This window comes from Sinohyriopsis cumingii, chromosome 17 (assembly GCF_028554795.1).
Source record: "Sinohyriopsis cumingii isolate HCF-2022 chromosome 17, ASM2855479v2, whole genome shotgun sequence".
Taxonomy (NCBI): Eukaryota; Metazoa; Mollusca; class Bivalvia; order Unionida; family Unionidae; genus Sinohyriopsis; species Sinohyriopsis cumingii.
This window is the reverse complement of record NC_142977.1, coordinates 39756760-39782817: the sequence shown is the minus strand read 5'-3', so window position 1 is coordinate 39782817 and position 26058 is coordinate 39756760. Positions and strand designations below refer to the sequence as shown.

At 35.4% G+C, this 26058-nt stretch overlaps 1 protein-coding gene across 10 annotated transcripts in view; it reads right to left on the bottom strand.

The window, feature by feature from the left end:
* LOC149778467 (retinoic acid receptor RXR-like) overlaps positions 1–26058 on the bottom strand; it is a 129572-nt gene that overhangs the window by 19041 nt on the left and 84473 nt on the right. For 5 of the 10 annotated variants that reach the window (XM_089939311.1, XM_089939320.1, XM_089939317.1 and 2 more), the window contains exons 3-6: positions 24603–24760; positions 17446–17612; positions 15980–16003; positions 8074–8200 (exon numbers count right to left, since the gene is read on the bottom strand). In XM_089939311.1, the coding sequence (XP_089795437.1) occupies positions 8074–8200; positions 15980–16003; positions 17446–17612; positions 24603–24760 (476 nt within the window). The remainder of the gene's footprint in view (positions 1–8073; positions 8201–15979; positions 16004–17445; positions 17613–24602; positions 24761–26058) is intronic. The other 5 variants (XM_089939314.1, XM_089939318.1, XM_089939316.1 and 2 more) reach the window with 3 other exon arrangements.

Genomic DNA, 26058 nt, shown 5'->3' with positions numbered 1-26058 from the left:
TATGATCATTGAAATCTTTCCCATATTTTAGAGTGAATTTTTTAGTTCTTGTAGCTTGTCATCAAGCTGTTTTTCAAGAGCTCCATGTTTAGCAATTTTGTCCTTTTCACTTTTTCTCAAAAATTATTTTGATGTTGTGATAAAGGAAATTATCCTATTGATCTTTGCTTTCAATGCATAGTCATCATCAGCAGCTGTTGTTCTCTCAATGTCTTTCTCAGTACCTTCCTTTCTTCTTCACTCATCCCCCAAAACCAAAAAAAGTACTATTTGTTTTTTTATATATATATATATTATCTCTTATTTAAAAACAGCATATGGATATTTTAAACTATTTCATATTAGATATATTAATATTTCTCTCAGCTTAGCTGTATTTTTTATTTTTAGATTTATCGTGTTCGTTGCAATATCATCTGTCCTATTTCCACTCAATCCCAAATTAAAACTACTGGTATATACGGTTTCTTTTTAAAACTTGAATCTGTGTGTTGACAGACATAACTCTTTCATCAAAAATGATTTCATGCTGAAGGCTTCTTGTTTGCCTGTATTAAGCGCCATTACAAGAGCTTGGGGTTTTATTTTCAGCTGCATGTGACAGTGTAGCACTGTCTCCCATTGCATGCAAATTAATATCCTTCCGGCATAATTTGCATTTTGCAAAGCTCTCTAAGAAAGCTAATAATCAAAACTTTATATTTTTCTTCATCTAGCCACTGAAGTTGGAATCGGCAGCCAGCTATGTCAAAGGGAATGATTCAAATGTAAAGCACTGCTACATCCAGACTTCGTACAATCAGAAGTTCAAAATGTATGAGCTGCACAGTGGCCAGTTGTGGAAAAGTGAGAGAATGTTTTTATTGTAGTTTTTTCACCCATTTCCTTTTAATTCCGTAAAATGAAACCTATTTATTAATTTCTTTTGGTTTATGAAAATCAAGGCTTTTCAAGGTACCCAGACAATATTTTGAATTCTCAAAGTGCTTTCAAGGCCTTGACAGAACAATTCCTTTTTCGAGGTTTTTTTGTACTATATAAGAATTTTTTATACCAGGTTTAAAATCAGTGTATGGCATTTTAAAATCGGTTGGCTGAAGAGACTGGGCTATTTTTAGCAATACAATCCGCTTTTTCATTACCCTTAATACTGACATGGCTGTGTAACCAACAGTATAGGATATCGTGACAGGTACACGGCTTGGTTTATTAGATTAGAATATTGGTCAGTAATAGGTTTTCCAAATTTCTATTTTGTAATGACTGAAATAAAGATAGCAAATGAGAGAAGATGATTATGGTTTAGATGTTAGAGCCCCAGAAAATACGTCTGCTCTCTAGTGGCAAGGTACCTGGCTCCAACTCCATCCCAGCAGAGATATGCAAGGAAGGCGGTGCAGCTCTAACTGAAAGGCTCCATCAGTTGTTTCATCTCATGTGGCAAAAAGAGACGATCCCACAGTAATTCAAGGACACTATTATTATACACCTGCATAAGCGCAAAGGAAATTGTCAGGCTTTTGACAACTATCAAGGTATCTCTTTGCTCTCTATCGCAGGCAAGATACTCGCCAGGATTCTCCTCAACCATCTCACATCATACCTTGACCATTGACTCCTATCAGAAAGCCAATGTGGATTCCAAAAGGGGCGTGGAACCTTCATTATGGTGTTTGCTGCTATGAAGTTGCAAGAGAAATGCCAGGAGCAGAATGCTGACCTTTTGCCCAAGGACATTTATCACCATGGTGCAGCAATTCCACACCAGTATGGAAGCTAGAATCCTGTCTCAAATGGAGTGAAGCAAAGCTGTGTACTGGTGCCAACACTTTTCAGTCTCATGTTTTCAGCCATGCTCACTGATGCCTTCTGAGATGGTGACGTGGGAATCAGTATCAGATACCAAACTGATGGCAAACTGTTTGACCTCAGGAAGCTCCAAGCAAAAACTAAGGTCACAGTTTATCAGAGACATCATCAGAGACTTTCTGTTTGCTTGATGACTGTGCCCTCAATGCTGGCTCTGAAGCTAACATGCAATGCAGCGTTGACAAGTTCTCTGATGCTTGCACAAATTTCAGCCCCAGGAAAACCATATGCTGAGCCAAACATCACAGTCAATGGCTATAAAAATGAGCGCAAAGAACAGGTTCACCTATCTTGGCAGCACTCTGTCTCAGAACGTTGTAAACAATGATGCCAGGATTGCAACAGCCAGTGCAGCCTTCGGTAGACTACACACCAAGGTCTGTAACAGAAGAGGCATTAGTCTACAGACAAAACTGAATATGTACGGAGCGATAATACTCCCTATATACACCAGCAAAACCTGAACAGTGTACCAGCTCCATGAGAATAAGTTAAACCACTTCCACACAACTTGCCTCAGAAAGACTCCTCAACATGAAGTGGCAAGACAGGATCCCTGATACTGAGGTCCTTGCCCAAGCAAGCCTGCACAATATCTACACCATCTTGATGCAATCACAGTTGCAATGGGCAGGCCATGTAGCTCACATGCCAGACCACTGGCTTCCAAAAAAATTCTTTTATTGTAAGCTTGAACAAGGTAAACACAACATAGGAGGCCAGAGAAAACGATATAAGGACACCATGAAGACATCATTGAAGAACTTTGGCATTAGCTATGACACATGGGAACAGACTGCCCAGGACAGGGTCATGTGGCGCTGTTCGATCACTAAAGGTGCTGCAGCTTGCAAGGCCAACAGGACAGCTGTTGCAGAACAAAAGAAGCAGGCCAGGAGATGCTGAGCCAGTAAACAGATGATCCACGTTGCTACCATCCTATGTCTACAATGCCACAGAACGTTCAGGGTGCACAGCAGCCTCATCAGCCACCTACGCACCCATGAACCATTTGTTCCCACTAAAACAGTGGATGACTGAAGTGTTCCTCATCAACCTGATGGACAAGAGTTTTTAAAATATGTCTGGTACTGATATAACTCAGGACAAGGTCTATAGCCATGATTTCAGTTGTAAATACGTACCATCTGGCAAGGGAACTTCTGCAATGCGATTTTCACTAATGAAGGCTGTTGCAGCTTATTATCCTTTGAGCAATTTGTGTAAATACTTGTGTAGTTCTTAAATTTGGAGATCAGTAGCTTATAAGAGTTATGAAAATGGAAAGATTCATCTCCAATTGTTTTTCCATCATGCATAATAAAAAGCACTTTGGGTTGTTTTAGAAGCTAGAAAGGTGTTAGAGAAATAAAAGACTTGGATTTTTGAAAGATCAATTTTTGTACTGTCAAGGCTGGATATATTCTAATGCATTTTGGTATAATGTTTTGTCTGGGAGTTGGAAAATCAATCAATAAGCAGGGTAAAGGATTGGATCTTAATTCTTGGGCATAATATGATTTCATTCATTGGTACCAATATATATTCCTTTATTTACCCAAAGCCTGATCAAAGCTACTGATTCATACACAGGACATACAAGTGTTACCATAGCTTACTGAGTATATTCTATGCTACATTTGAAGCGAAATGGAAAATTATGCCTATGACAAGTTAATTTATGGACACAATAAACATTAGTAATTAGTAAATGTTCACGTTTTATGATATATGTACATCTTTCTTGCCATACAAAATTACTTTGACTGCAAATGATTGCAATATTTTAACAAGAACTTTAAAAATTAAATAACATGTACAGCAGCTATGGATGTTACGGGGCCATCCATTTAGTACATATGCATGGAGGAGGGTTAACCCAAATGCATACGCCTGCATATGGGGGGGATGTCTACTGATAATGTATGTACTCAGAGGAAACAGGGAGGGGGTGAAACCTCGATAATAATTTGTCAAATACATAACCTGTTTGACTGGGTTCAGTCGGCGTTTGAAATTTAGTGGACACTAGACAAATGTTTTAAAGTTACGGAGCTTATTTCTTTGATGCAGCCAAACATTCAACATTGGTGGACTATCTGTGTTATTAAACACATTAATATTATTAATCCTTGATTGTTTCTAAATGGATTAAATATAGGTCGTTCTATAGAATTCGGGGTGGGATGGGTTGTGTCAAGCACGCATACGGCGGGTGTGTGTGTGTGTGTGTAAAAAAAAATATGCATGTGTACAGGGAGGGGTCAAGCTTAACCAGATTTTTTTGTGTACATACTAAATGGATGGCCACTTACTTCTTAAACTTGTTGCATTTTGACCTTCAAAATAGTAATCTTGTACAAACCTTTTATGAAAACCACCCAACTCACACAAGACAGGTGCTACTGTACTCCTGACAGTTGAAATTTTACAATGTATAGTTTCTACTGTGCTCTTTTGAAGTTGCATGACCAAAACACACTGTATATTATCTCTCCATTCAAACATAACCTTCAAGTAAGAATATACCGCATATGAACCTGATACATTCAGATATTTCTATATATATATATTCTTGCCTCGTTCCCACTTCTCCGTTTAATTCTCACTTAAGGAAAAGTGACTTCTCCCATAATTCAAGTCTATCTCTTTCTGCCATTGTAGATCCAGTTTTCAAAGTTTCAATACAATTACTCCAACCAATGTGGTGTGAACAGCAATAATATACTCAATTCCCAAAATAACTCCTTTAATGACAAATGCCCCAGAACATGATATCATCATACGCCAAGATAGAAAATCAATGTTGTTTTATCGCCTGTAGATGCCTGTGCAGACATTTCATTTTTTTTCACGTGTTCAAATAACCAAAATATGTCATCAACAAAACAATATAGCAATCTCCCAAAAATTTAAAGTGCCCATTTTACTGATTATGGAAGCTAAACAGTGATTGGCTCATTTAGTATGAAGGTCAAGATAGGTCACAATGGCAAGATTTTTAACTGTGCTTTCCATGATTCATAAGGCAGGTTTATGCATATTCATGTGAAACTAGGAAATCTCTGCAGCCACAGGTAATAAAAAAACATATCAGATTATCTCCCATGCTTCAAGATGTTGACAACACTCGTCAGTGAGAACAAGTAAACACTTATTGTGCATTTATACAAACCACATATCAAGCCAACTAAAGTTCATTAAAATCCTCCAAGGAGTGATGTGGGCCAAGTGCTGAGAAACGTTCTCACAGACAGATGGACATGCATTGGGGCCAACAAAAATATTCCATTTCTTCGCAGAAGTGTATGGCCAATAACTGCCAACCTCTTGATGGCCAGCAAAACAAGCTGTTGGCAAATCTAGACTATTTAAAAGGATTGTTTTAAGTTGTTTTAAACCATGAATGAGCGTACAGGAGAATAAAAGCTCAAGATTCACTTACTGTCCTGCTTTATCACTGCAATAGCATGGGTGAAAGCTTGTAAAAACCACAAAACTAAAAAGTAGCCTGGGGATCATGGGTACACGGCAAAGCACTGGTTGGTGTGTGTGTGTGTGTGTGCGTGTGGGGAGGGATAGTTTCCGAACTTAAAAGAAAAAAATGTTTTCCTTTATCTAAACACAACTTTTCCATTATTACAGTGTAAATATGAAAATTTAGGAGCTGAATATAAAATTCAAATGGAAATGATTGACACATTATAAATCAGAATTTACTTTATATATATATATATATATATATATATATATATATATATATATATATATATATATATATATATACATACACACACACACACACACATACATGCATACATATACACACACCTTTGAACCAAAACTGAATATAACACACAAACATGACAAAAGTTAGTGATGGGAATCTGTAATATTTTATAATCATTAATCAGTTCCACTTAACCAACTGATAGTCAATTATAATCTGTTACTAAGAGCAAATTTTAATTTATGTTTGTTATGCAGTTATATCTTTGCCCAAGAGTTCAAAATGTTAATAAATGTACAGGAGTAATCTCTTTTAATAACATGTTTACTTTTACTTGTTAAAAATATTTTTAAAAAATTCTATTGTGCTGTATTATTTTGTTCTATAACTTTGTTAAATGAAAATAATTTTGTATGGCTGAACAGTCGTATGTAACTGAAATACTGTTGCAGTCCCCCAAAATCCTTTCATTCATATTTGACATGTCTATAAGCATGATTATCTAACTGGTTTGCTCAACCAACTGTGGATCGTTTATAATTGCTAATTGGAACAACACTAACAATAGTTCTATGAAACATTTAGTTCGTTGATTAAATCCTCATGTCTCTTCAGTTAGCAAACAGCCACAACTGATTATTCTAAGAGGCCGATATTAAATAATTTCATTTTCATTCACTTGGTCAGTGAATAATATTTTCTCAGTCTTAAATCAATTAGCATGCAGTGCTTTTTGATGTAGACTGCCTTTTTTGTTTCAAAATCATTCTCTTATTCTCGCTATGAAAGTCAGTCAGCATATATACACTGTATGAAACTGCTAAGATAGACAACGCATGTTCCTCCAGATAGGACCAGCAGTCAGGAGAAGTAGATAGTTACGCTTTGAAGTTTCAACTCGGGGGGAAAATGAATGTGTTGTTCTTTTAGCCATTTGTACATTTGTAACTGTACTGAATTGAAGAGAAAGAAAAATAAAATGCACTGTCTGCAAATTGAGCATGGGCAAAATTCCACTTGTCCTCACCAAGCCAAGATAATGCAACAAATTATTTTAGAAAAAACAACATCTTTCTATGAAGCTAAGAGGGTGGGAATAGAGAAAACAATGGAAGAACGATATACATGGAGGTATAGAATCAGCCAAGGTCTCCCTCAAATAATTTAGTGCCTTCTATCCGCCATCATTCCTATGAGACAAATGCAGGAATTGAATAGCAGTGGAATATAAATCCTGTGTTTTTCTACAGAGGCACTGAATTATGGAGTGAAATTTGAACTTTGTGATTCAGCAGAACACATCTGAGAAGCTTCAAGTGAACAGAATAATGAATTAAAACTTCTGTTTGCACGCTCAACAGTAAATTGTAAGTTTAAAATTTAGTATCCCTTAGCATATTTTTTTATGCTAAATGCTTTCCAACCAATTTAACCCCTACCCCCGCCAACTATACAGATTTGCAATCTTTTGGAAGATCAACCTGTAGGGACAGTCTGAATATGGAATTTCTGTCATGAGAACTTTCACCCATGCAACAGCCAATGAACACCTGACAACATGCCATTTTTTTCAACAAAATGTTTACTAACTAATGAAGAGTTCTATTTTATTTGTGGGATTTCTGGGCAGATTTTGTGGTTTTATGTATATAAATTTAAATACCCAGCATAAACATCTTGGGCATCAATAATCCCTTTATCTGCCTGTCATAACCAGGAACTAGAGTGCCTACAACAATGTACTTTCTTTTTCTCAGCTACAACATACCGAGTAGTGTTGCAGCAATACAGTTTAGAAACTACTGCAGATATTTTTTGACATGCATTCTTCATCCGAAAGTGACTTATGCCATGCAGGGCTAGAAATTAGTGATAGCCTGCTAGCCTGAAGCTAGAAAACCTCCTTTAAGACTAGCAGTTTTTCATAATTTCAATAGCTCCACATGCCTAGTCAAGTTTCAGTTGTCGCTTGTCAGCATTTGTTGAAATGACTAGTGAAGATTCAGCCAGACTAAAACATTTCTTAATCTATTAGTCCTTCTAGCTACAGAGAAATTTATGTTAAATTCTAGACCTACCACAACAGTTCTTTGCATATGTTTTTTGCTTACTGGGTGCACATTAAACAAAGATAAATAGTTAAACACCAGACATGACGAACCCAAAAACGCCCTCAAAAACATGTACGAAAGAAAAGAGTGGTGCCCAATGCTGTGGCATACAAGTTGAAAACCAACTAATGCTTGTGATACACCTCTGGGGACCCAAGTTAAGTTTATTGTTAAATTTGGTTCCATTTTTGTTTTATTTACCCATATAAGGATATGGTGGTTTTCTAACACAACATTCCAAATTTGTAACCTGAAATATAAACTTAGATTGCCAGGTGCAATATCTGTCCATGTATATATTACTTGTCACAAAATTGTTTTTGTACAACTGAACTAAGCTGAATATATAATAAACACACCTACCTGCCCTAAGAAGTATAACCTGGTCATCTAGAGGAAGCTCTGTGAAGTGAGGGATTCGTTTTGCCCATTCAACAAGGGTGAATAACTGCTTGTCTGCTGCCTGGCAGATATTGGTCACAGCATCTTTCTGCAAAGGATGAAAATAAAACTTTGACTGACCCCCCTACTTTTCTGAACTAGAAATGTGTTCATGGAACATAAACACTCCAGCACAGTACCTAAGAAACTGACCTAAATACAAATATTAACCAGACAAGCTGACAGACAATGGTAACACTAACATGACATTGGTGGATCATAAAACAAATTGCAGTCACATGTCACAGCATACCTCACCTGTCCACCAATGCCAACCATTAACATTTGAAAAAGACACATTTTTTCCTATTTCAATGGAAATCATTGTTTGCTAGGTCTTTACTTTTCAACTCCATCAACCAGGAGTTTTAAACTTTATTTCTGCTGGACTTTGTTTGCTTTGCTGATAGCTAATTGCTTCCTGAAGCACCTTCTAAAATGAATCACACTTGAACACTATTCCGACAAGTGAAATAATCAAGCTTTGCATTTTATATATGGAGCAAAATCTTACTTCAAATAAATGTTACTGTTATTCACAAGCTTGTCAATAATCTTTAATATAGATGGCTTAACATTCTGATTGAAGACAATGATATGCAATAGCATCAGTTCTCCTACAGGCATCTGATTTACTTTTACTGGGTTGTTCCACTTTGCGATTTTTACTTTTTGCAAATTGGCACAATTGGCTCACCCATTGCAGTCTTTAAATACATATCATTAGCTACTGACAGCGAATTAAGTAACAAGTGAAATGGTGGTCTATATTGACCTCTTTGCCTTTTAATCACTGCTATTTAAACTGAACAAAATATAGTTTTACATCAGCTACAATCAACCCGTTTAATGTTTATACATCATACATTTGCTCAGTATTTATACAGAATTTAAGCGCTTCAAAGGTAATCAGTTTTCTTTGTTGTTTCAGCAAAACTATTTTTTTTTCTATTAGCTGTAAGTTGATTAACTGTAACAGTTCCTATTCCCCAGCTTCAAAGGTTGGTCAATTGTAGATAGTCCAGTAGCATTACTATCCGACTGTATCACAGCATGTAGTACTAAGGCGAGATGTCAGCAAAGATTATGATAAAACAATGCACTGCTAAGATTTTACAACCAATTCTGTGACTTCCTTTCATAGTGCCTTTGAATTTCTCCATTCCAAACCCAAGATTGTTTATACAAGTTTTAACCGTCAAAATGTTACTCCAAGGAATGTGCTCTTCTTTTAGTCATTTATACATCTGTAACCATGCTGAATTGGAGGGGAAAAAACATTATTGTCTGTGAATTTAACATGGGCACAAATTCCAATCATCCTGATCGAAGATTAATAAGTCAAGATAATGCAACAATTTAAAAAAAAAAAAAACCAAAACCTTTCCATAAAGCAAAGAGGAGTGGTTGTAGAGAAAACAATGGGAGAATTATATAAACAGAGGTAAAGAATCGGCCAAGGTGCCTCACTCAGGCAATTCAGCGCCTTCTAAAGAGATGTCAAAATTTTCAAAAATTTCTAGCAGGTACTAGTCAATTATAATGATCAGTTACCTGGATACCCGATCAAAGAGAAATTGTATTAAATGTGAACCTCAGCTGTTTTGTTGTAGGTTTAAACATGCCAAGCGCCAAGAGAGTATAAGCGTAATTTATTGTTAATACATGTGGCAAAAAGCATAATCTGAGGTTAAAGAGAGCAATCTATATATTACATGCCATAATTACAGAAAACTACAAAAAAACACATTTTTATTTTATTTAACATATATTTATTTTTGTTACTTACCTGGATCTGCAGTTAAAATTTTTGTCACAAATCGGCTAAATCCATGTGGATTAGTAGTTAATACAAGGGTATACACATAAAAGAATTCGATAAATTATTTATGCATAACACTCATTTTAACTAGTCTACAGTAACCTTCACAAATAGTTGAAGAGTCCACAAATGATGACTACTGTAATATCCTCAGCCTACCATAGTTCATCCCTTAACAAAGGTGAGGTCTAACATGCTTTAAGTTTAACAAAATCCCTGTCCTCCAACATTTTTTCAGCCATATAAAATTCAAGCCTCACAGATACAGCCCATTTCGTTTATGATATCTGGCGCCATTTATTTTCAATTTCGACTGGGTCGCGACACATGCAATATCAAAACAGAATGAATCTATGACATGTGGCTCCACATTCAAGAATCCCATCTGTTTTCTTGGAATTGTTTTAAGTAAAATTAATGGAAAAACTACCATATTTATACAAGTGGTCAATTTTTTAAAGATTTTTTTTTTCAGCATTATTAAATAATAAAAATTTCTCATATTTAAATATTTCAGTAAAAACTTTCATTCTGTATAGTTGACAGTTTTGTTCATTTTTTCCTAAAATGGTATAAGAAGTGCATGTTACGGTAACCAAGTTTTGGTGCTGCCTTTGCCTTTATAGAAATATTGGCCTTGAGTTTCTCGCTATGAAAAAAAGGAGTCCAGTAAACAAATGTGAACAGTGACCCTGACCTTAACAAATAATACTCACTCCAGAGACACAAATTTGAGGCAAAAATGGCATTGGTTAAACTTGACATTTATATCATGCTTTCTTTTATTTAAATTGTAGTACATATTTAAATTTTATTTCGTCGAATATTTCTTAATCAATACTTACTGTCACTCTTGACGAAAGGTACTGACCAAGTTAATGTCATCAGGATCTCAAAACAAGTGCATTTAAATCACGGGAAAAATGACATACAAACCATGGAAAGGCACGAAGTTAGGACAGTTTAGCTTTTAAATATCAGCTTTGAATTCTTAAATAGGTTGCACGAAAAGAAGAGGAGTATCCTCCCTTGTATAATTATAAAGTACATGTATGACAAGTAAATTGTAAGCCGCCATATGAGCCCCCGTGATGATGAATAAATGCACACAAGACACGAGCCTCATTTTATTACCAGGGTTATTATTAATGGGGAAAACCTAGCACCCACTGGCATCTTTAGGCCTCTATCCGCTATTGTTCCTATGACGCACATGTAGGAATTGAAAAGCAGTGGAATACAATGACAAAATTATTTGGGTTTACAACCAAGTTATTCCGGTTTCCGTAGAGGGCACCGAATTATGGAGTGAAGTATGAAATCCTGATTCAGCAGAACACAGCTAAGAAGCTTTCAGTGAACTGAATACCGCACAAAAACTAACCAACCACTTTCATCCCATATCCCCCTAAGAAAACCTCGACAGATTTGCATAATTTGGAAGATCGACCTGTGGGACATTCTGAAGACGAAACTTCGATCATATGACAGAGAACTTTCGCTCATGGTTTCAAGCTGACAATCCTTTTGATCAATCCATTACATGTACCTGTTCAATGACAAGTAGAGTTCTACCACTTCTAGTAAATGTTTTACCTTAATCTCTTATCAAGAATGATACTTGCTCAGTGGCAAGTAACAGAGGGTGTTTATTTAATCTTGTCACACAATTGACGTGTTCAGTTGTAATCTTTAATTGATTCGACAAACTGTATAATCAAGGTGTTACTTACAAAGCCCAAGCTTGGTCTCCACATAAACACTCACATATGACAGCCCAAGCTTGGTCTCCATATGAACACATATGACAGCCTGGCCAAGGAAAGGAGTCAGGCGACATGCATGACGAGACCACAACAATTTACCAGAGGACAGTAGAGGATTTCAGACCTTGATCACACAATGAAGATGAATCTTTGGACTTTATACCAGATGATGTTAGCTAGTGACATTTATAGGATACTGTGACTTAACCCTTTCAACCCTATGGACCGGTTTACTGGTCCAGGGGAAGTAAGTCCCCAAACAATATGGACCGCTTTACCGGTCTGGGGCAGTGTTCTTCTCTAACGTTATAGTACCAGTCTATACAAATTTTGGGGTACCTCTAATAACTTCCTACTTGTAATGTAGATATTATATTTGGATTATCTCGTGAGTTTAGCTTGTATACAACTAGAAATATCGAACAAAGTAGGCACTTTTAACGACTCTTCCGAATAGGTGTAATTTGTATCCAAAATGGCAGAGTTCGAAGAAAAATCAGATGAGAATGAAGTGTCAGATTTAGAATTATCAGAGGATTTCGACCTAGTAAAGTTGGATGAAAATGAGACAAGGCGGCTGGAGAGGCAATGGAATGCGCTTGTGGGTGACAGTGATGATGATGAAAAGGACTTTGAAGGTTTTGAACCGGCGGAAGTGTACGCTCCACAAGGTTTTGTTTGGTTGAAAACCAAAAAAATTTGTTTGTTTTCTGAGAGATTTGGACCCACCAAGTGTTAGATGTTAGATGGCTCCAGGAAAGCTTTGGAATATTTTCAAATATTCCATTCAGATGAAGTTTTTGGAAACAGTGTCCATCTAATGAATACGAATCCGACGATCAAACGTGCCAGAGGCGATACAGGTGTGTGGACAAATCTCACCTTGGATGAAATCAAGGCATTTTATGGAATTTTAATTTCTACCTGTCACATACCTGAAATAAAGACTTGTGTTGCTACTGGAATTATTCATGAGTACATCTAGGGTCAATTGAACAAGTATTGGGAACTTTATAAGTTTTCTAAGAAATAAATAGATAATTACTTGTATTTTACCTGTTTTGTTACCTGTTTGCACCTGTATTTTAACAGTTGTAATAGATATGCACATTTCAGTCAATTAGTCATAAAATTTTTAACCTTGATTTTGACGCCTAATCCAGCCAGATATCTTTAAAATTGGCAAAGTTATGTTATATCAAAATCTACAAGTCATTTTGCTTTACAACTCCAAAGTTACTTAGTGTTGAGGATTCCATGCTCCCAAAGTTACCTAGTGATAAAAGGGTTAAATAAATGTGGACAGTTTCCACTGTTTACTTATTAAGACACATGGAATTTAACATATCATGGGATATTATGAACTGGATCATTCTAAACTGTCTTAATATCACTATGTGACCTATAAATGAATTCAAGATTTTATCATATACATGGATTTAAATTTCTTGCATGGTGGATTTCAGTGGATTTAATTACCATATTTGCCGGCCTATAAGTCGAGGTGGAGTACAAGTCGAATTAGCAAATTTGGCAAATGCGGAGTATCAAACAAGGCCATATCAACACCTCAGATTGTGTCTTTCACTTCTCTCTACACAGTATCGCAAATTTTACCCCACCTGTAACTCAGTAACCTTTCCAGTAACAATCATTAAATGTAACTAAAAGTACCTAATCTGCTGCACAAGAAGTATTTTAAATGTATCATGTACTTTTAGCAGCATATAATGATGCTGACCCAAACATTTATTGAGTTAGAGGATAAAACTCACGATGCTGTGTAGATTTAAATTATAACTTCCGGTCTCGAAAATATTAAAAGTATGCTATTTCAGATTACCATCAATAGAGAAATTGCATCATTAATACTAAAATGCATTTTCAGGGGGTCCAGGTGGATGGGAGGAGAGATACAGAGAGAAGGCTGTATATGTATTCTATCGCATTTTTCTTTTTGCACCTCCTGATCAAAATCAAATATGGTCCGATATATGAGAGAGACAGAGAGTTCAGCTATTTGAAGAATTTTTTTTTTTAAACTTATCACCCCCGTGTTGCTGAATCTTTTGTCAAAGAGAGAAAACATTAATAAATGCAATGGTAAATGTAAACAATGAAAATACATATCATACTCCTTTAAGGTTTAAATATTGACAATATTTATATCCATATAGTCTCCATTAGGTTAAATCCCAAGAATGCACGCTGTCTAATTTTCTTTGCAAGTATAACGACCTCTCCATTCCCAACAATTAAGATTTTGTTCAAAGAGCATGTACTCTTCCTGCACTTAGGTGGCAATTGTTTTTAATCTTTGCTTATCCTAGATGTACTGTAAATTAGTGTTGGTTCCATCAGCAAGTTCAAAAATGACACTGGTTGAGAAATTTACAATAGTAACCACCTGGCATTTCCTTTAACTGTATGGTATGGTATTCATAATACCCATGGGTAGCATCATTTCCCTACTGGTAGCCTCAATAATCTGATTTAGTGAGCAGAATCTTGACCTCAAACAAGTGTTATCTTGGAATGACTGAATACAGGCACAACATATTTAATTAGCATGTAAATACCACTACAAAGCAACGTGATTCTTTTAATAATGGAAGTGGAAACAACATTAGAAAGAATTGCTTCACTAGTGGTATTAACTGAAAATGGAATATGGTACTGCACTTGTACACAAGTAAAATCAGTCATCAGGTAAGTGAACAATAATAGAGATTTACAACCTTGAAGACATTTCTCTCTCTCTCAATGTGGCATACAGATTATCTGATCATTAGGTGCAAGAAGAAAACTGACTGAATCTCATTGTTATTCATCTTCTAACTTGTAAATTCTATGCACATATATGTAATTAAATTTAAACAATGTACATTACTAGTGCATGCTGACTTAATGCAATTACATCTGATCTATGTTAATTTTTAATAATGACAATCACGTAATTGTTTAAAATACTCAATGTGGGATCCTATATTTGTTCCTACACAATCTCTTCCCCAAAATGAAATATTTTTTTACACATTATTTTTCGTACTCTTGGAGAATTATTTTCCATACAAAAAATAGGATAAAATAATTTGGATGACATAATCCAAATACAAGTCGATTGGGATTATAGGAGGAAGCTAAGATTTTCTGGTAAAAAAAGTATCGTCTTACAGGCCAGCAAATACGGGAAAACAAATTTGAAGCTGTTAATTTGTGACATATTCCAGTCAATAATATATATCTTTTGCATAGTTTTGTTGTTAATTTTCCTATCATCTTATCTATCGATCCAGTTCTGCTTATTCAAAATGTGACCCTGACTCGATGAGAAACAAGTCACCCCTATGTCGGATCTGACAGACAAAATACAATGTGCCATTGCCAACCTACAACAAAGCAGTTCAGGTTTGTATACATTTAACACAATTTCAATAATTTAAGTTTGATGGGTACCCCATACATATTTACTAAAAGTGTCACAACTATATTTCTGCTACAATGCCAAGTCAATGGATAATGACTGCTTCTCATTCAGACTAGTCATCATTGGCTAGATCATGGAGTACAACCTCTAGACGAGTTATGTACGGATCTTTGTCTTGACCAGTAAATAGTGGTCACGTTACGCTGAATTTAATAAAATTCAATAATTTAGCATAAATATGTTTTTTGTTGGTTTTTTCCTTAAAATTTTTGTTATATAATAAGGGCTGATATTCATGTTAACCTGAATTTAACACTGAATCACTGACTACATTGTCTTCTTGTATAATAAAATATAGGACCAGTTTGTCAATATTTTTGTTGGAATGACTTGGACTAAAATTACTGGGCAGACATATAGGAAACAGTAATCTGATTTTCAATCAAATGTGCCGTACTCTACATGATGCATCCAAACAAAAACTTCTGGAACTCTAGAATTAATACTGCTCAATACAATGACCTAAATGCAAACCCAAACCTAGAGAACTAAGCTAAATGCAAAGTTATCCACAATAACTAGACTGTGAAATGAAGATCAGTGATGTGACTCACAGTACTTATAGTATACAATCAGAAACTGGGTTTAACAACAATTTATTCTTATTTCAAACATGCGAACCCCTGAGCGGTATAAGCGTACTTATTGCTATTTAAGTGGTAAAAAAGCATAGTTTGATGCAATAAAGTTTAATCTATATATCATATGCCAGAATTAGAGCGTGTATGAAAAAGATACAATTTTGCTACTAACCTCGTTCTGTAGCTGGTCTAAATTCTTGTCACAAAGGGCAAAATCCATATGGATTAGAACCAGAATAAAAACAAAATACAATGTATACTGAAAAATTATTTATATTCAGCATTCACTTGAACTAGCCTACATGTGTAACTTTTGCTGAATGATCATGAACTGGAATTCTTCTGCAATGATTATAGTCAGGTGCTCAGAGTACTGTATTACATTATTCATATTCTTATTTTAAAGTTTGTAAAGCAGTGTTGTCACTTTTTGGGATCTGACATGTTTTGAAGCTTGAAAAGATCTATCTGCTCTAACATTTTCTGTCATACAACTTCCACAACTCAAAATGTAAAGTGATTCACTTAATATCTTCAAACAATATAGACTGGTTCACCAACTAGCGTATCAATAAAATGAATATATTTGGCAAAGTTAACTTCTGAAACAACCTGTCCATTTTCTTGGAAATGAGTCAAATACAGTTACTATAAAATGCAAATAAGGGAAGTAATTTTGCACTATTTTTATGCAGCAGTCACCTTTTTAATGTTCTCAAATTTATTTGAGGAATTAAAGAGATGATAAAAAAAATTACAAAATAACTTTATTGCTTTATTTTTATTATTTAATGTAGCAAAAAAGCATAATCCATACAGTCTAAAAGAAAATGTAATTTGGTGAAAAAAAGAGTGACTGCGCCAAAAGCATAATGGTTGCCATGTATGTTATTTGTTTATGCTATTATGCTCATAAGCCAATATAGCTATAAAAGAGAGTGAAGACTTTTGATTTCAAAATCAAGAGTTTTGACTACCAAACATGTTCTTTGGAATGCAACTTAATTATTCAATGTCAGGAAAAATTCACTTATATATGTAAGAGTCAGTGTTCATAATGATGTCAATGATGTACAAAAAATGCAAGCAAATAATCCACAGGAAGCTACTAGTATGCTTTACACACATGGCCGAGCCTGAGACCCAAACCCACACAGCCTGAGGTGAGATGGCAGTGATCAGTAAAGGCGGGTGTTTCAGATCACATCCCCTCTCGATTATATTTTGTAATATTTGCTATTATTCAGCAAGTTTGTAATTAAAGGTCATTTCAGAATGAACTGTGATCAAATTACATTGACTGGCAGGTCTGTAGACATCATGATAAGCATTGGTCATCTCTTCAGGAGGAGTAGCAACAAGATTCCCAAGATAGCCATGCTGGCAGCTATGATGAATGTCCAGGTAACACCATTTTCATGTAGAACCAACATTGGGATGTAAAGTTTTCACGACAATCCTTCAAGAATTTTAGAAATAGTAGTGATAATAATCTTGTGCTAATGGACAGACAATACAGATAGACAACAAATGCATAATGGACAACAGGCCAAGCTGTATGCTATTCCAGAGGATATATTCTAAACAGCACACTAACTAGAGTTTGGTACATGTGACATTTTCCTCCCAGAAATTTACCTGAGCATCTATGTATGTATCTGTCTGAGGTTCTACGGCTAGTTCTGCCTCAAGAATCTTTTCTACAGGCATATCTGAGTTTGCCGGGCTGGTACTTTCCACTTCTCCTTCACCCTTTTCTTTGGTCCTCTGTCTCTCTTCTTGTACAGCTGTGCACAGAGTCAGAGCTGTTAAAGGCATATTTATCAAAGGACACCAGAAACACCACGTTTCATAAATATGTGAATAATGTTATAACACTAATGTAATATCTCTTTTTCAGTTCAAAGATGTTATACAATCCTTTCATAATGTAAAACAAATATGTTAGGACAGCATTCAGGTTTAAGAACAACTCTCCAACATATTTGTTACATTTCTCAACAAAGATGCAATCACTGGATTAGGAACACATTTATTCACTTCAACACTTTTACTAGTTAAGCCTCCAGAAACATACAAACTTTTTCACGAGCCAGATGTTGAATCACCAATCATGTATAACACCATGTCGACCAATTCTGGTAATTCTGCACAACGATAAATCATTTCTGTACACTTGATCACGTGCTATTTTGGGTCAAAAATCCATTTTGTATCAAGAAAGAATGATTGCACTTTAATTAAGAAAGTGATATTCATAAAGTGTACAAAAATATCTCACACTTTGACTCGAAAGACATGAAAATATGATTTCTAAATAACATGAAGACCCACTCCACGACTGTAAACCTGTAACCCAGAAAATCCTATTTACTATGCATCTTACAGAATAACGCAAATAAATACATTATATAAAAGATGGAAATGTATATCATAAAAAATTCTGCATCTTATTCCAAGTTTCCAATTTTACAAGAAGTTGTCCCACATGTACAATATCATCTGCTACCCATGTCAACTTGCCGCTAGAACAGCATTCTCAAGAAATTCCCCCGACGTATTCTTTAGTAATTCTTCCCCCATAAACAAGACGTCGTATTCACTGCTGTTTCTCTTCCATGTAATAGCTTATTTTTTTATTAAATTTTTAACTTTACTAATTTTTTTAGCAAGATCGGTTTAGTTTGCTTAATATCTCTTGCCATTTACTGGCATTGTTACATTGAATTTTGTAAAACTAGCTATAAACCTGACCTAATTACTCAACTGAAATGCTGACAGAAACAGTCGAAAGTAATGTTGTTTCATTTCTATAGCCCGATGGATAAACATTACATCTTTTAAACACTGTGCGCAGAATAGGCCGACATATCACGAGTCATGAAAAAACACTGGGGTATTATCCCATGTGTCCAAAATTAACATTATTTTGAACCGAATATTCTGGTGACAATTGCCACTTTTCAAAAGGTAAGCATTTTGCTTCAATATTGGAGACGGAAACCTTAAGTGTGCATAAATGCCCAACAGCATTCTACTCCTAAATTTTTGTCCAAGGCAAGCCAAGAGGCTGCCAAGGTGATTAAAATATTTACAAATAATGCATTTTAAACAAGAGGCCAAAGACAGTCCACCTAGCTGATATAGTTGAACACAAGAAAAGCTGACCAAGAAATATCGGTCAATATAATTCTTTCTGTTGAAATTTATCCCAATGTTATGGAGTACACATTATGAAAACAAATGGCTACAAAAGGTTACAGGTTTCAAACTTTTTTTAATATCTTGATCCATATCTGATGGAATATCCACATCATTTGTCAAATACTGAATGGCTAATTTGTACAAGTTTATAAACTTTTGTTTGCAGTTTCAATAGATAAATTTCTGTGCATGTTTTTTGTACTTCAAGTGGTGGACTGGCTTCATTGGTACAAATTTTAAATACCTAAATATTAAGAGTTTCTGTCAAATTTACTTAAATTCAGCTGTGCATTTTCGGAGAAGTCATTTAAATGTTTTTCTGTTTAATAATGGAGGCCATAACTAACAAAGGATCAGCATCATCTCAAATGAAAGGTATTCATGCTACGATGCATTTTCATGATTGATTAAATTCTATGCAGTAGGTCTAGATATTCATTCAATGGTTTTTCTATGTTTAGTAACAACACCCATATTTGAAGGTGATCAGCGTCATTTGTACAGAAAGATCTACATTCCAAAATAGTTTCTGTTAAAAATGGTCAAATTCCATTTAGCAATTTTGAATAAAACATTTCAAGATGTTTCTATTTCATGTAATGGTGCAATATCTGATAGCAGATCTGAATCAACTGTACCAATCTGAAAACCTTCCATGCCAGAATGCTCCCAGTTAAATCTGGTCAAATTCTATTAAGAGGTATCTGAGAACATTAATGTTAGTGTGTGTGTGATTTAGATTTTTAGATATCTGCAGTGTGGCAGTTTAAAGTGATGTCTAGCACTGGGGCACCAATCCAACCAGTCCTAACGTTAACCTCTTAATGATAAGCGCCTAGCGAGTCATCTGTTAGTACCATTTTTAGAAGTCTTTAGTAAGACTTGGCTGGGGTTCGAACCCATGACCTCCCCCGCATCTGGGGCAAACGCTATAACCACTGGGCCACTGGAGCGATCAAACGCTAATGTTTGCTTTTACTGCAAAGTCTTCATACCATAATTTTGGATAAGAAAAATCACTTTCTATTTATAGTAACAGTGGCCATATTTGATAGCAGATTGGCTTTATTTTGCACACCTTTGAAAGGAATTTATGCCACAATGCTTCCGTCAAATTCTGTTCTGGCATTTTATAAATTAAATGGGTGTTGTTTCTTTTCTTTAAGTAATGGCACTCATATTTGATGGTGGACCAGCATCTGTCCGAGATTCTTTGGAGTGGTTTTTGAGATCAAGTCGGTTAAAGGTCTTTCTTTTCATTAATGGTAGCCATATCTAATGGCAGTTGGGCACCATTAGAACAAACCTGGAAGGCATTCATGCCAAAATTGTATGAAGTTTTGGTCAAGTTCAATTTATTACTTTTTTAAAAGAATTTGATTTCATTTTTTCTATTCTTAGTAACTGTGCCTTCTGTTTTTAGTAACAGTGGCCATATTTCAAGGTGGATTTGACATTGTACAAATACGAAAGGTCTTCCTGCCCGGATGCTGTCCAAACTGATCAACTTCTGTTTATGGTTGAAGTCATGAAGGGTTTTCAACAATTTTAGTAACATCTGCCATATCCGATTATGGATCAGTACCACTTGCATAAACTGAACACATTTCATGCTAAGATGTTCCGTGTCAAACTTGGTCTTGTGGATGTTGAGAAGTTGAAAACAGCAATTTTTCATGGATACAAGATGCATCAAAAGACCTGATGCTTTAGTGACCAGAAAGAATTTCCGGTAATTCAGCATCAGACTATTTATTGGTTTTAACTTCTGTGTGCAGAAATCATTGCTGATATTCCTGAGGAACAAAATTTTCAAATAGGATATTGTGGTGGCATGTTGGATGCAAGATTGGCACCATTTTCATTTAGAAAAACCAAAGTTTTTTGGTGAAAACCTTGTGCAAATATGACCATACACTCTGAGGAGTTAGTGACAAGGTTTTCAATATATTTATTGTGGCAGTGATCTTATATATCCAACTAAATTTATTGAAAATTATCTGCTAATGAAAACCTTCTGTTGAAAAACTATACACCTCAAGAACTCTTCTGTTGAAAACCCCAATGTAAAAAGGAGTTCCAGTTAAGAGCAGCAACAACAAGATTTTCAGGATGGCACTATTGCAACCATAGTGGATAAGAGTTTGGCACCCTTTAAATTTAGGACCAACAAAACTTCTTAAGAATTCACCTGATAACTCTCTCTTTTCTGGGGGAGTAGTGATAAAAAGATTTTCAGGATGGCTGCTGTGGGCCATTTCCATCTACCAACAAGACATTATAAAAAGACTTGGTGAAAGTACAACGTCAAAATGACAGCCAATCAGAAGTAGTCATAAGGCCAAAGAAGTTTGTGTTTCCTACTGCACCGTTTTTAAAAAAATTAGGCAGGTCATTAAAAAAAGCCTACATTTATTACAATGTTATTTTCCAGGCGTGTGTGTGTTCTAGGGTCGGCAATAGATGATGGGGATGTTCAGCCGACCAAAAACATGCATATTTTTTCCATAACAAGATTTTTATTAAAATATAGGCCAGTAGGATGCATTCTGTTTAATGTCTTCCTGTGCAGCTGACTGCTTATGATATTAAAACTACTATAGCAGATTCTCCAGTACATCTATCTTCATCTACATTTGATAGCACATGGGCATCATTTGTCCACTGATGGCCATGACACTGCATGTTATCAAATTATACAGTGATAGTTTGAAAATAATTTATACAACATCAGCCTTATTTCATGGCAAAACACCATAATTTGCATAAATCATATGTGATCAAAGTCTGTTACACAGTATTCCATAAGTTCTTACATTTAATTTTTTTTTAAACAGCATCCATATTTGAAGGCAGTGCGTAAAAATACTAATATCCCTAAATACCAGAATGGTTCTTGTGTAATTTAATTGCTGCATGTTTAACAGCAACCATTCATTAGTTATTTAGCTATGTTTTTTTTTTAGATGGCCATATTAGCAGACTGATTCATTTAAAGAAGCTTACAAGGAGGGTATGCCAGGATGCTCTGTGCTAGACTGGTTCAAAGTGGCCTGGTGGGTTTTGTAAATAGCAATTGATGGGGGCCCCGAGTGGCTGAGTGGTCTAAAGCACTCTCTGTTACGGATCACTGCCATCTCACCTCCATCTGCGTAGGTTCGAGTCTCGGATTCGGCCAATGTGGGTATGTGAGAAAGCTTGCCAGTAGCTTCTCGAGGGTCGGTGGTTCTCTCCGAGGATTTCCCGGGTTCTTCCTCCACCATTAATACTGGCCACCATGTATAGCCTATCGTGTGCTGAAAAATGGTGTTAAACTCTACAACAACTACAACAACAAAAAGCAATTGATGTTGGACAATAAACAGTTTTTCAACTTTTATTTTTGATGGCCAATTCTGAACGAAGATCAGCATCGTTTGTACAAACCTGAAAGGTCTTAGTGCTAGGATACTATCAAATTCTGTTCAGCAGTGTTTGTGAAGTTGTTTCAAGCAAAATTTGTTTTAACTAACAGTGACCGTATATGATATCTGTACAAATCTGAAAACCCTTCATGCCATGATTCTTTCTGCAAATTTGGTTTTAAAAAACTGTTGAGTGGTGTTCTAAAAGTTTAAAACAACAAGTTTTACTACAACAAATACACAGCCTACCATAATCCCACTAGGCCTAGACACCACATGAACTAAAGAAAAATGCAAAGCTATATTGTAAGGCAAATGTATTAAAAGTAAATTTAACTGATGTCCTTAAATATCTCCACTTTTTACACATCACTGCACTAGAAGTTGCTACCAGAAATGTTATTTTAGTATTAACAAGAGTTGAAGTGTTTTCTCCAGGATGAGCTATTTACATAAACTGCTAAATTTAAGCAATTCCACCACTCCCAAAAATGTGCATGTAACACGTGCATAGACAACTGTGAGCATAATGAAGCTGTAACATTTATTATTAAAATATTAAACAGCTAAATCTGATAATGCAAGCACTTGATTTTTAAATCAACAGCCAAAATCATTCATGTATTAAATTACATTTTGCAATAGATCAAAGAGTTCCTTTCATCATCCAAATGAAACTGTTTCACCAACTGCATAAAATGCCCAGGTTGTGCCATGGCAGACATTTTCAGTGGTAAATGTCTTTACTGTTACATGCACAAATATGCCCTTGTCAGAACAGTCATCATCACTATGACTGTAGCAAAAACTGAAAGCTTCATCTTCATTCAGCAGAAGTTATTAATGCTAGTGCAATTCATGTACAAACCAATGCTTGACTGCACAAACCCATGTAGAAATTAATGACTCAACCCTTTGAAACAAGAATTTCCCAGATTTCAAAACAAGACCATTTAAAACTTCACAGTGTTGAAACCATCTCCAATATTCTCGAGTGGCAAGGTTTTCAAATGAGACACTGGCACAAACCCGAGTAGAAATTAATGACTCAACCCTTTAAAACCAGAATTTTCTCGGAATTCAAAACAAGACTATTTAAAACTTCACAGTGTTGAATCCATCTCCAATATTCTTGAGTGGCAATATTTTTTAACGAGACACTGGCATAAACCAATGTAGAAATTAATGACTCAACCCTTTAAAAAATTTCTCGGAATTCAAAACAAGACCATTTGAAACTTCACTGTGTTGAAACCATCTCCAATAATCCTGAGTGGCAAGATTTTCAAACGAGACACTGGCAACCGTATCAGATGAAAGATTGTTACCATTTTTATTTAGGACACACCAGACACTATTAGAAAACTTAGGTTTGAATAACAAAACCATCATAATACCCAGAAGAACTGGCGACTTGATTTTCAAGATGTTCACTGTGGCACCCTTATTAGAGGTCAGACTGGCACCATTTTCCTTCAGAAACCAGTAGATATATTCAGTCTTCTGCTGAAACCATCCTGTTCATATGACTTTCCATTTAGAATAAGAGACAATAACAAGATTTTCAAGTTCGCTGCTTTGATGGCTACATTGGACATCAAAGAGGCACCATTTTCATCTTGGACAAAGTAGACAATATAACAAGTCTTTTAGTGAAATCCTAGCTCGATAAGACCATCAGGAGTAGTGGTAACAAAATTTTCAAGACGGCTGCCATATCTGAAATCAAACTGCACCAGTTTCATTTTCATGGTGATATGACCATCCATTCTGGAGAAGTAACATTAAAAAATATCTAAGATGGCTGCTGTGGTGGCCATTATTAGATTCTGATCAGCACCATTTTCATTTAGGACCAACTTGACCTCAGGATGACTGTAAAAGTTTCCTTCAATTAGTTTAGGAAGGACGGGAGGGCAAACAGGCCATCCCATAAACCACTCTAGTCTATGACCAGTACAGCTGAGCACAAAAACTCTGTCAATATGCAGTAATTGTTATCAATAATAGTTAACAAAGGTTATTTATCACATACATATTTGATAAAGGTCTATTCGCATACATTGTTCTGCTGTAAAACCTACCCACCCCACACTGAAAATAATGGCAAGTGAAAATACATTTCTAATAATTGTCTTTCCCTGTGAAAATCCTGGAGAAACCACTGATCCAAATCTAGACTCTCACCTTCTCTCTTCATGCCCATTGATAAACACTTCATATATCTGCAATACTGACATCTGTTCCTTTGTCGTTTGTCTATCATACAGTTCCTATCATCACGACAGGCATACGTTAGATCTTTGCGAACGGTCCTCTTGAAGAATCCTTTACAACCTTCACAACTGAAATGATAATGTTATATAAATATATGACAATTTTCAGATCCTGAACAGCAATTTTAATTTTAAATAAAGTCGTTTCCTCAGAAGGTAACAGTGTATTGTATTATATGCCCATTCTGTGTTTCACAGTTCTCGATACAAGCCCTACTTGGGGAATGATGACTCTAAATTATTGACCAATGGGTCTCAATGACAGCAATCTTTGGTCAAGCTATGTGGTTTTGTAGTAAGCTAACATGTAGAAACCATTATTTTTTAAATCAAACTTAAAATGACCATGACCTAAAGCTCTGCCTTTCTCTCTCGTGATTGAAAGTTAAAGAAAAAACCGCTTTCATTCACAAATACAGACATGACTGTCGTTTAGCTAAACAAAGGAGTAATAGATTCATGTAAGTGATGAGATTGGGATTTTTAAAACCACAGGTGTATATAAGGGTAAATGACACAAATTCTGGAATTTAAACCTCATAGATAAAAAACATCCCAACATGTATGAACAATGTGACTTAGAAAAAGTAGACTGTTAAAACATGTCAAAACATCACTTTCATACAATAGCTTCCAATGGTTTTCAACATTTTGTTAGATGGAACACCACTCCCTTGATAACTTGCACACAACAATGTCCAAAAAAATAGTCTACACTGTAAGCGTGGGCACAATTTATCAAGGGACCTTCTAACAAAACGAAATGATGCCATTGGTGCTGGACATCGATAAAAACTAAAGGGGGAGAGGGAATGAACTGGTCCGTTGAATGGCGAAATACTCATTTTAAAATCGCGCTGGGAATAATTGTCACTAAAGAGGTTTTTTAAAACAAGTTATTTGTTTTTATGTAAAAATGACCTATATTTTCAAGATCGCCCAACCACTGAGAGATCCATATAATAATTTATACTGATTTCAACAACAGTCGCGTGTACAGGAAAACATTGTGTATTACATCACTGCTTTATGTTGTTGTTTAGTAGTCTGGTTCCATGAACCATATATTCCTCAATTTGCTCTCTACTTTAGTAGAGTGCAATGCAATAGTAAGTAGGGAACCAGAATAGTTATTTATTCAAATTCACAATTAAACAAGATTCCTTTATTTTTCTAAAAACAACACTTAGTTCGTGAAACAGATGTCATCGTTGACAATATTTTTAAATGTTTTATTGGCAGAATATTGATGCCATAATTTCACGGCAAGTAAAAGTGAAACTTCTCATCCAAGAGGAAATCTCAGAGTGCCAATTCAATAACTAGATTAATTACAAACTCTGAAACGAGCATCTCATTAATAAAAC